The sequence below is a fragment of the Seriola aureovittata genome, chromosome 22, assembly GCF_021018895.1.
Source record: "Seriola aureovittata isolate HTS-2021-v1 ecotype China chromosome 22, ASM2101889v1, whole genome shotgun sequence".
NCBI classification, from domain to species: Eukaryota; Metazoa; Chordata; class Actinopteri; order Carangiformes; family Carangidae; genus Seriola; species Seriola aureovittata.
In genome coordinates, this window is record NC_079385.1 from 17,766,668 (window position 1) to 17,779,212 (window position 12,545).

At 41.6% G+C, this 12,545-nt stretch overlaps 1 protein-coding gene across 2 annotated transcripts; it reads left to right on the plus strand.

The window, feature by feature from the left end:
• Window positions 1-329: 329 nt before the first annotated feature.
• On the plus strand, window positions 330-10,069 carry LOC130163698 (zinc finger protein 14-like). Of its 2 annotated transcripts, XM_056368043.1 has the most exons (7): window positions 330-2,726; window positions 4,462-4,664; window positions 4,967-5,068; window positions 5,166-5,261; window positions 5,387-5,497; window positions 5,731-5,854; window positions 6,538-10,069. In XM_056368043.1, the coding sequence occupies exons 1-7, from the start codon at window positions 2,699-2,701 to the stop codon at window positions 9,150-9,152; spliced, it is 3,279 nt and encodes a 1,092-aa protein (XP_056224018.1). In that variant the 5' UTR covers window positions 330-2,698; the 3' UTR covers window positions 9,153-10,069. The 2 variants fall into 2 exon arrangements, with proteins under 2 accessions (XP_056224018.1, XP_056224019.1); XM_056368044.1 differs by lacking the exons at window positions 330-2,726; window positions 4,462-4,664; window positions 4,967-5,068; window positions 5,166-5,261 and having other exon boundaries at window positions 5,412-5,537; window positions 6,538-9,408.
• Window positions 10,070-12,545: the final 2,476 nt, after the last annotated feature.

Here is a 12,545-nt window from a genome sequence, read left to right on the forward strand (position 1 = left end):
AAACTCCTCAAGGGAGTCCCTTCAGATTTTGCACGAATGTTCATTTAACTCAAGGATGAATTGCTTAGATTTTGGTGGTCAAAGGTCAAAGGTCAAGGTGATCCCAGAAAACACTTTTTAGCCATTTCTCAAGACTTCAAACAGCAATTATGACAAATTTCACACAACTGTTTTAATATTTTATACGACTCTGGATAAACAGGGATGTAACCTGAAACTAGTCCGAGTGGCGGAGGGATACGACCACGAGGAGGTGATTCTAGTTGCTAATTATTTTTGTGTGACCAAATCAAAAATCAAGCAAGAACTTTTGGACTTCAGCTTTCATCAATGTTTTATTCATTTCTTTACAATGAGCATTTACAAGCTCACAGAGCAACTAGAACAGCTGTGGACTCTTCAACTTGCATTACTGTCAGTACAGTTACTGCAACTTCCATGAAAAGACCAAAACAAACTGTATTACTCCACTGACTGAGGCGCACAGCAACAAGCCCATTTAATCCTTAAAAAACAGGTCACAAATAAGAAGTTTAAGTTTTTAAAAAGGATTAGTAAATTCCTAAAACAGCTGAGCACAGTAGTTTCTAACACAGTTTCATAAAAAAAGAGTAAACAGTGCATTTGTTGGGTACTATTTTCAGCTGTGGATTAACACACATTTAGTGCTCTAGTGAGTATTTCCAGCAGCAGCTTCAGTGTATAAACTAAAGTGATAATGAAGGAACATTTCGCCCAGTGCAAACGTGTTGTTAATAGTACAGGACAACACTGGAGCTCTATAACACAGAACATTAAGATACACGGTGGCTTTAGATACACAGATCAAATAACAGTTGGTTTATGTTGACAGCAAGATAAAAATAAGAAAGAAAATAAATAACAATATCAAATATCACCAGACTCATACTTTAAGAAATAGATGACCAAACTCAGAATGACAGACATTCAGTTTTAATTTAAAAGCCATCATGAGGAGGAGGGAGGGGAATATGGAGCAATAGCTCACATAAAAGGTGTGTGGCAGCTGATGGACGAGGAACATTTAATCTTGCACTGTTTATTTGTAAGAAAAGCTCATAAATAAACACTCATGCAAACAATTTTTTATCAAATAATGGCAAATGCTTCTTGTAGGAGTCCCTATATTTGACTTGATCTACAGTTTAAAGAATAAAAGACATTTAAACATTGTAAAACTTACTATAATATAATAGTATATACAGTAACAGAGAAATCACAGATGAAAGCCGTGAGTTTGGAATAGCTTTGTTCTTTTACAAGGACACTGCAGCATCCCCTGAATAAAAATGTGAACAAATCTGGCTGCAGCCCAGCACCAGGGTGTTTTATCAGTCCCTTCACTTCAACCCAGCAAATGACTGGAGATACTGAAAGTCATGACAGCTCCCTCACAAAGCCAGCGGACTGTCTGCTGTCAGGCTGATGAAGAAATACAAGGTCATAAAAAAGTCTGGAGGAGAGTTTGGCTGTGATTCAAATTATTTTTTTTTGGGGGGGGGAGGGTCCTTCTCTCTCTCTCTCTCTCTCTCTCTCTCTCTCCACAAAGATACACACTGCACAGAAGATACTGAAGGAAAGAATGATACCACTGTAGTCATGCAAGTTAAATTACACTTATTTATTTATATATGTGAGTAGATAAATTAGGTTTACAACGAGGCCATTTCGAATTGTCTTCTGGTTTTCTTTACACCACAATAAATGAATATGTCTCTATTTAATATCACATATTTTGTTGCTGAAGTAAAGTTAGTCTGGCCTTTCCTGATGGTTCGTGGTTTTAGATTCTTTCCTCTCCACTTTGGTCCCCTTTTTCTTCTGCTTACACATTTATTCTGAGTTTAAACACTCAACAGACAGCATGCAATCACTAAAACAATAATTTATCAAGATGCTTAAAGAGTTAAATGACTTATTTAACCTTTCTTTCTAACAAATAGGAAGAATTTGCTGTATTGGCAACTGGAGATGTTTGTCTTGGAATAAAATCTTACAAAATAAGTGTCATATTTACATTTTTATACAAAAGAAATAATTTACATGAAATGTCTCTGAGGTGGTTTTACTTTATGTGATGTGCTTGAAGTATGTTTCCTGGCACATTTGTATGTGTTTCTGAAAGCTGATATAAAGTTTCCTTAAAAATGTTAGTGCCACATTGAATAAAACATGAAACATGATTACAAACAGTAGATATTTGACTAAATTTAATAATTATATTTTTATATTTATACCAAACAGAAAGAATGTGTTGTATTTTCTACTGAAGACGCCTCTTCGCATTAAATGTTTGGGCTCATTTCCTCATATGGCCACTAGGGGGAGTACAAACCAAAACTACTTTATGTATGCTTGACATTTCACAGACGAAGAAGAGAAACAGCTTTCCTTTGCTGCCAGGCCCAAAGTTGGTGTAATTGTCACGCACAGTAGTTTTCTTGATTGAAATTAACTAAACAGATGGCTCGGCAGGTCGTGTGGGGAGACATGTACCCGTAAAAGCCCGCGGCAACTGAATGAGACGTAAATTAGTGACTACGCCTGCGCACACCTATCAGAATATCGAGCCGCCCTTCCTCCCCGCCGCCAACTTGCACCGCAGGGTCGGGCGGACGTCGACTCACAACAACCCCGAGTTGATTTGCTTCGCTAACTGAACACTTTACGAGTTAAAATGGAGAGTCCTCAACGCGCCGAAAACGGTAAGCTGAAGATAATTCAGACAAGTGTCACCCACAGTGAGATATCACGTTTTCTTTTGGATTGTGTGCGCCCGATTTTGAACATGGCGTACCCCGCTCTGAGATGGCGGTGGCTTTGTGCTGCGTTACAGCGCCAAAGAGCTGATGTGTGCTGTAGTCAAGGGAAGGAGCTTAACGGCAGCTAAGCTAGTTAGCAAACAGTCAGTCCTGATATTATTTATCATAACATAAACGCTTTAACTTGACAGTCAGTGGCAGTTCACTGTCCACGTAGATCAGATAGCAGCTGAAAATGAGCGCTGTAACGGCTGACAGGTGCTGCATTCGCGGGCTTCAACTAGCTAATGGCTAAAAACAAAAATACAAAACAGCTAGCGCCTGAAAGTCGGACAGGCTTTAAAATAGACATACAGCCACACGTTTACTTAAGCAAAATATCAAAACAAATAGCGATGTCATTTCAAAAGAAATGCACCACCTTTACCATTTTCACACTACTTGGATAGCATGGAAAGTCACCTCCGTTGCAGCCATGTTTACCACTAAGTTGGAGCGCTAATGTGCTGTGAGTCGTTATTACGACACACGTGCCAGTCCCTGAAGGCAACCAGGCTGTGTAGTGGATGGCCCACCAGGAGCCTCAAAAACCAGAGGTTCACTGTTGGTTAGTTATTGTGGTGGTATCGCTAATTATACTTTTGTTTGGGAATGTTAAACCAGCAGACCAGGTTTTGGAGCCATGTGACAAAATCTAGGTTTCGTACTGACATTATTTCAGGTAATATTGGGATCAACTTGGACATATTCCCAAATAAATATGACTAATCAAATAACTGCATACTAATTAACATACATTTGAGCTGAGCAGGATGGTGGTTGGGCTTTTTGGGGTTGTACACAAAGAAGGATAAAGCTCTCTATGTAATCTGTGGTATTTGATTAGTATATGAAGGCTACAGGGTTTCCCACATCTTGTTTCTGACCCAGGGTCACCAAGAAGAATAATCTGGTAATGGATGTGCTGTAAAATAAGTGATGTGTCCTATTTTTAGAGTTAATTTGCATAATTGTGGTGCAAAGAGAAGCTTCCAGAAATTGCTGTCACCTTTGTTGTGACTAGTGTTTGTTTTTTCAGGCTGATATAAACCTGGATTGACAAAAGCTGGTATTAAATGCCAGTTCACCTCCAGAAACATTACACTAAGGCTGCATTAAGGATTATTTCATTATTGTTTGATCAGCTGATTTTTTTTTTTCTCGATTTATAATTGATAACTCATTGTGCCTGTAAAATGTCAGGAAATATTGAAAGATGCCTGTTATCATTTCCAAACCTAAAGTTAGTTCATTGTCATATATGAGAAACAAGATTTTTTTTTTTGTTGCAATTGATTAATTGATACATTCATTAGACTAAACATAGGCTCACGGAAACAGCTAAACTTAAAACTGAAAGTAAATCATAATTATTAGAATAAAACATATCTGTACAGAAAGTAACATAAAGTGTATATGAAGAATAAAGTTTAATATTAAACACTTCCTGTTACAGACTTAGACTTCAGGAGAGATACAGAATGTTGATGCAGTCAGACACATAGACGTAGAAAGTAAACAAAGGATTTGCTGCTATTTGTCCTTTAATAAAAGCCCAGTGCTCATAAAACATCAGCATATCCATGGACTCTGAGCATATTTCTGTTTAATCACATGCACATTGTGATATATTTTCCAGATCATCCCCTTCTGCTGCCGTCTCTGCGTCTCTTCATACCCCCGCTGCGCCTGGCGTCTGCAGCCATGTGGCAGGTGGTGCAGAGAGGAAATGTGCACGACTATGGGATGGTGGAGGAGTTCATCAGCACTGTGACAGAAATTGTACCTGAACTACTGAATGCAGATCAGAAAGCTCAGCTCCTTCTGGGCCTCAGAGCACGGGTAAGACTGTTTGAGTGTTTAGCAGAAAGTTTTAATGATTCAAAAGGAAACTCAGGGGAAGGGCGGAAAATGACAACGGCAGCAGTTTGGTTTCTCCCCTGCAGATGTTAAGCTGTCAAAACAAAGTGTACAAACCTATTGTTATGCATTCTAGCAGTCACCTTGATACACTTTTTTGTAATGGCTATAATAATACCAACACCACATCAAAATTCAAAGCACCTGTATGTCTCATCTGAATGTTCCCGCTCTGAATCCTATAATATGCTGTATTCACCTTGAGGTGAAATCATATGTTGCAGGTGGTTCTTGAGTTGTGTCAAGCCGAGCAGATAACTGACAGAGAAACCATCGAGCTGCACCTGGAACAGATCAAAACCCTCGTATCCACTTGGGCAGCGCAGGTTAGTTGCAGGTCTGAAGCATGTGTCATATTTTACATCCAATTATTTTTCTTTCTTCTTAAACTACAACTGTTTTGTTTTTGGGTTTTTTTTCCAGCCATGTTTTGCAGAGGTTGTGTTTCCAGAGTCGAACTTTGTGGATCAGATTGAATTGTTGTTGAAAGACTCTGAAGAGAAGGAGAAGTTTTTCCAGGTTTGTGATTTTTTTAATGTTTAAGTGTCCCACAAACATGTGATATGTACAGTTGCTGTTAATTTTTCTTCAACAGTGATTTTATATCTCTCTCTCTCTCTCTCTCCCTCCCTCCCTCCCTCCAGGATGTCTTCCCGACAGATTTTGGGCCTGAATACGACAGCGCTCTGCAGGTGCTAATGCTTGATTTCCTGTCCAGACTGGAGAAGCTTCTCCCAGTACCAGACATCCAGCAGGTACTGGAACCTATGTGGGACACTAACCCTTGAGTAACCGGTTAGTTTGTCACCCACCATAAAAAAATAATGAGGGGAACCTGGTTGTAGGCAGAGTAAACATTCGGTTTATGTTAATTCTCTGTCATGATTGAAGTTGAAAGTAGGACACTGGATTATTCTTCAGCACATCAATAAAGCAGCACAACATATTCTCTAAGGTTTGTTACTGTAATCCTCTGTCTCTTCTGTAGACGGCGTCCATGCTCTGCGCTGTCCCATCTGCCCTGGAGGAGTGTGTGCACTCGGTTCCTGACCTGCAGCATCTGAAAGCTGTGCTCCTGTATCACACAACACTTGGACATTTCGATTTATCTGGTGAGTCTCATCTGCGCTGCCTGTATTGTCTTTGTCTGTGGGTCAAATATGCAAAAATACATCTGATTTTATCCCTTAAATTACTGGTAAATGAGTTTGTTTACATGCACTTCAGTATCAAGATAATGAGCAGATGAAAACCTTTTCCTGGTTTCTCAAAACCTGAGATTCAGCTGAAATACTTTGAAGGAATCCATCATGTTTTGAGTTAGTTTGATAAACCAAACCAAGATTAATAAAAGCTCAGGAGATCAGTCGAGTCGGGTTTATTTCATAACTTTGAAACACAGACCTGAGACGTCGAGCGCTGTGATTCACAATGAAGAAAACAGACTAAATGAATATCCTCAAAGTTGATTAAATAAAAGAGAGGAGGGCAGTGTTGGGTGTCCAAGAAGAAAAAAGAAAACTGTGGAGATGCAGACAGTGAGGTTCATTTTTATATTAGTCAGAGGTAAATTACTTCTCCAGTAATAATAAATCAAGCTCGCTGCAGTTTATACTTTATAACGGATCTGTAGAGGGAAATCAGCAAAACAGCTGAAGAAAATCTCACACATGCCATTGTATCTGAAAATAGGTTCATGTCTTCACTCTCTGGCACTAATGTGCATGTCAGCGTACAAAATGAAATGTGTAAATGATGTTTATACCTTATAATGGGATTCTTCTTCTCCACACAGATGAAACTCAAACCATTCCGTCTTCTTTTGGGAATTGCATCCTCTCTTCATTGTCCCTCCCTCAGCTGGAGAAGGTTGTGATCGATGCGGATCAAATACAGCTACAGCCTCCATCAGAGCAGATGCAGGGGTGTATGACTGTCCAGGTGGAGGGTGAGACTGTGACTCTGTTGGACTACATACAGATTGAACAGCCGTTGGTTGAGCCTGACATTCAGGAGGAAAATGAAGTGAACGAGGAGGAGACAGCCGGAGAAGGGACAGACGAGGACGTTGGTGACGCCTTAAAGCCAGCAGCTTTTCAACCACTAAAACAAAGCAAGAGGCTGCAGCTAAAAAGAAAAGCTTTAAAAGAGAATGACTCGTTGACAGCTAAGAGGCAAAGAAAGAAATACCCCAACAATAAGACGTGTCCTGTGTGCAATAAGACATTCCTTCGGGCTGCGGCCATGAGACGACACCAGGAAATTCATTCTGAAAATCGGGATCTCAGGTACAAGTGCGCAAACTGTGACAAACGATTCAGGGACCATTACGACATGAACCGACACAACATGCGCGTTCATGAAAAGGAAGAGCTGAGCAGCAACTCTAAAGAAGAAGACCCAGGGGATCCCAGCACCTCTGACATGATGTCAGAAAACAAAAACTGCGGTCTGTGTGGGAAGTATTTTGCCCGCCGAGTCGACATGGATCGCCACATGAAGTCCCACTCAGAGGACCGACCGTATAAATGTTCTTTCTGTGAGAAGAAATTCAAGAATCCTTATGTCTTAAAGAGACACCAGAAGGAGATTTGTAAGAGCAGAGAGCTGAAAAAGCCAAAGAGGAAAGAGACACAGCGACCAAATCCACAGCCGCCTTCAGAGGGGTCGACGGAGGGTAAAATCTGCCCCATCTGCAGCAGGATCTTACCTTGCACCGCAGACATCGCAAAGCATTTACGGTCTCACTCGGAAGAGCGTCCTTTCATTTGCGTCACTTGCGAGAAGGGTTTCAAGTACAAGGACACATTGAAGAAGCATCAGATCATTCACGGCCACGAGGGGATCAGAGAGGAGCAGAGCAAGACAGTGGAACAGATTTTGGCTGAAGCAGACACTCGCAATTGTGACGACACTAGTAGCCTTGATAAAAAAGAAAGTAATCTGGAGGTGCCCGCGGACACAACCGAGGAGTCCCCGTCTGCACCTGTGCAAAAAGTCAACAAAAAAGCCCTGAAAGTGTGTCCTGTGTGTTCCAGGGCGTTCGACAGTGTCAAAACACTAAACAGGCACATACAGTGTCACACGGACGATCGGCCGTATCATTGCGTCCACTGCAAGAAGCGTTTTAAACACATGCACGGGCTGAAGCGACACCAGATTTACGCCATCTGTCACAAGAAAATCACACGGTTCTTGTGGAAAAAGGAGCCGAGGGCGGGGCCCAGCCAAAGCGAAATGACCAGCGCCGACACCCAACAGGGGCAACCGCTGAAGATACCCGTGTGGTGTTCAAACTGCGGCAAACACTTTGAATACCTGTCGGCTTTGAAGGAGCACCAGGAGAACGTGTGCAAAGTGGACGTTAGGGAAATCATGAAATGTGACAACTGTGGGAAAGAGTTCAAAAGCATGACCATGCTCAAAGTGCACCAGAGGATCCACAACCCGCTTTACTGCAAAGAGTGCGGGAAGATACTGGCGAACGAGGCCGCCTTCGAGAGGCACAAACTGATGCACAGGCCGATGCAGTGCACGATGTGCGACAAGACTTTCACCTTGCTGAGACGCTTGAGGGAACACTACGACAAGCAGCACAACTTCACCGGCCCGTATCCCTGCGCGCAATGTGACAAGACCTTCATCCAGCTGTCCTACCTCGCCATCCACCAGAGAATCCACAAAGGAGAGTTCCCTTACATTTGTAACCTGTGTCCAGAGAAGTTCAGGTCGTCCAACTGTCTCACGGTTCACCTGAGGAAACACACAGGGGAGAAGCCCTTCCTGTGCTGGCAGTGTGGGAAGTGTTACCGCTCAGCCTCAGAGCTCACGGTCCACATGGGAACCCACTCTGAGGAGAAACCCTGGGCGTGCACAGACTGCGACATGACTTATCGCACAAGGCTGCAGCTGACGAACCACATCGAACAAATCCACATGGGCGTCCGGTATCCCTGCAACAGCTGCGGGAAGCAGTTCATGAAAGAGACGTCGCTGAAGAGGCACGAGCTCATCCACACGGGCGAGAGGCCTCACCAGTGCACCGTGTGCGGGAAGACCTTCCTGACCGCCAACGAGCTCCGGCTGCACAACAGGTACCACACCGGCGAGCGGCCGTACAAGTGCGAGGTGTGCGGCAAAGCCTTCATCCAGTCGGGATATTTGAAGTCACACATGCGCATCCACACGGGAGAGAAGCCGTTTAAATGTGACATATGCGATAAAGGCTTCAGGTTGTCGTATCACATGAAGAAACACAGGCGGACTCACGCCGGGAAGCCAAAGAGCTACATATGTGAGGAGTGTGGGTTAGCGTTCCTCCAGAAAAAATCCCTCTGGGAACACTCGCTCACTCACGCCGTGAAAATCGAACCTTCATTCCCTGATGAAGTGGAGGTCGTACTGCAGTAAAAAATCCTTTTGTTTTAATGCAGTTTGTTTTCTTTTATACAATGATGAAGTTTTCTCATGTGGTCACCAAAAATACTCTTCATTTCCTGGTTATTAATTTGTTATTTGATTTTGACCAATCTGTAAGTTATTTCTGTTCCCGTTGTCGCTTCACTGTTGATTCACATGTTCTGTGAGGCATATTGATGATCTATAAGGCATGTGTATGATTTCTGCTTACAATGCTTTATGAAATAAAATAAAATCATGAGTTCAATTCTTGCACTCTTCGTTTTTAAGTGAAGCTTCTGTAAAGATTGACAGAAGTTTTAAGTAACTTCTAGTTTCTCCAGTTTCAGAATCTGATTCTTCATTTTATATTAAATGATTTTGGCTGCAAACTGTTGGTCGGACAAAACGACATTTAAAGATGTCACCCTGGGCTGTGGGAAATTGTGATGGATGTTTTTGATTGTTCTGTAAAATCTTAGATCATTTGATTCAGAGCTAAAACTAAATTATTTATTATTATTGAATAATCTTAGAGACCAAGATAACGTGTAAATATCTGGTTTTGTCCGATTAACAGTATAAAACCAAAGATGTTTAATTTACTGTCAGCAACTCAAAAGATGAATCAAATGTTAAAATTAATCAAATGTTATTAATAGTTACTGATTAATTTTCTTTTGATCCACTAATCGATTTATTGGCTATGAATCAACAGGTTAATCAATAGTGAAAATAATTGTTGGTAATAAAAAGTAGAGTAACTATTTCAAAAATTGTTTGAGGTTGTATTAATGTGTTTATCAAAGTACCAGTGTGTCCCAGTTGAACACTATATACTAACTGTAAACAGTATACTATATGATTTTTCTTGCAGTTAACACGTGATTCAATCAAAATGTGACTCCAAATTAAACTTCACAAACAGACTTGATGTTTTCCAAAGTTATTTTTTGTTTTCTGGGGTTTAAAGGAGCAAAAAAAAAAAAGCTGTTTCACCACCATCCACAATTTGTTGCTTTTTGACTATACTTCATTTTGTAATTTTTCCAATGAGAAAACACAACACACTGAAAACCTGCTGGAATAGGGGACATACAAACTGTTGTCCAGCGATTAGTCAGTAGTGCTGTTTAACCAGAAGATGGCAGTATAGCAGTACTAATGATGATCGGGGGCTCGGCAGCCGTACTTCAGGGAGGGTAAGCTGTCAGTGTTGCCCCCTGCTGCCACCGCTTGTGTTGGAGGATTGAGGACCCTGCGAGCTTCCTAATACATAAATAATACAGTTTTTTCATCCTTCATTAACATCTGTATTTCAATTCTCAGTAAAAAGGAATACACGCAGAGAGACGTGTTTACGTTGTCATTTGCAGGGCAATGCATTGTTTGTTTATGCAGATTTTTTACTTTATGCAACATAAATTTCCCAACAATTGTTTATACAGGCTCAGTGACTGCAAATCAATATTTACCCTCTGCTCTTCCTCACAGTCTGTGTCACCTGACTGTTTACCCAGTCTGAGTGACAGTTGAAACCACAGCGGCAGCAGCTACAGCAGCATCCCTGCCCATTTCCAGGGAAACTGCTCCCATCTCTCAGAAAAATCAAAGGCCGACTGAGTCAGAGCTTCTCCAGAGTGTTGGGAGCAGATCACTTTTTAACCCAAAGCATATTGATTTATATGGGGCTGTAATTGCTTCAGTGTGTCCTGGATTATTCCCCCCGTAATTGAGGCCTGGCAGAGGTCTCTTTCCTAGACATAGCCTCCCTGGTGCCAGGTGGTTGGCAGAAAGGAGTACCGCACCCACTCCTCAGCCAGCAGGAGAGAGCCAGCGACCGGTGGCCCTTACCCCCCGAAACCACTCGTCATTGTGGGATAAGTAAACAGCACAAACAGCACACTTCCCTGCATGCTTTGAGGCATCTCGCTTAGGCCCGGGTCCAGCTCTAACTGCAGAATGAGGCAGCACATTATGAGCAAAGCCAGACGGGACAGACGGTTCGCTGCAGTATCACTGACACTAAAAAGATCTGAATCTGCGCATCTTTTTTTTTGGATATCTGACTCTTGTCTGTGGCTTGTCTATCCAGGATCAGTTGTGTTTACTGCAACCACATATTAAGGCTGCAATTACCGTACATGCTATTGTTCAAGTATTTGTTTTGTGTTTTTGTTCCCGATTCAGTGGAACATTCCTGGATTTTGTAGCAGATGCAATGCTTGCACGCTCAAACAAGTCTTGAGATTATTGTGGTGTCACACGTACGGGGGGGGGGGGGGGGGGGGGGGGTAGACAGAATAATGGAAAAACTCCATGAAACTGGACCTAAGTCACCAATGAAAACACAGTCACTGGGGTGTTCATGTTATAGTTTGTGCCATATGTTGCCCTGATAGTCCAGGACTTGTATGACCAATGCACCTGCAGTTGACGTGGCCTCTTTGGGGCTCTGTGATGCCAACCTCAATCTGAGAGGTCACAAGATTGAAAATATAAAACAGAAAACTCCATTCTGTTGCACAAACGTTTTTTGCTACTTTATTTTGAAGTACAGGATGCATTCAGGCCTTTAAAAGTCAAACAATTTGAAAAGAAAACAAATCAAGGAAATCACAGTTCATCTCCACACTTAAGTGATAGCTAGACACGTTTTTGTCTTAAAAATAGTTTGACATTTTGGCTGTGGCGCTTTGTCAGACATTAGACAATGCGAATATTGATACCACTCTCATGTTTGTAAGGTAAATATGAAGCTACCAACAGCAACTAGCTAACATAGCTCAGCGCAAAGACAGTGACTCACTATCAGAAAATATACAACAGTTAGTTCCCGAACAAGTAATTTGATTGGACGAGAGTCATTCCATGAGTGCTGATATAAAGTATAACAGCACTGGGACTTTTAACTTACTTGTATCACTCCGCTTTACAGGTGTTTTATTGACTGTTAATTAGCGTTACATTAACGGTGTTTATCTATCTTAGATTCTAACAAACTTTGCAAAGATGAAAATATTTCCAGAGATATATCATTTGAATTAAATGAATGTATGGTCGTCAGAAGAGGATGAAGGGAACAAGCCTTGATACCTGAGGTGATGTGCAGACAAAGTAGCAAGCTAGTGTGCACTGTGCAGGTCAGGACAATGTTTACGTGTTGCTTAGCAACAGTTAAGTGCCGGTCCAGTAGCGGAAGTATTTGTGTTGTCGTAGCCAAATAAATGATGAAATAAACAAACAAATCATAATCTGTTGTTGCTTATTTAAGTAAAAAGGTATAACTCGTATAATTTTTGTATAAAAGCAGTATCACACGGTACGAGGCCGCACAGCTGTGCTGATGTTCGGATTAACGTGACTCCCGCTCCTGTGATATTAATTAAGTGACTAAACAATCCA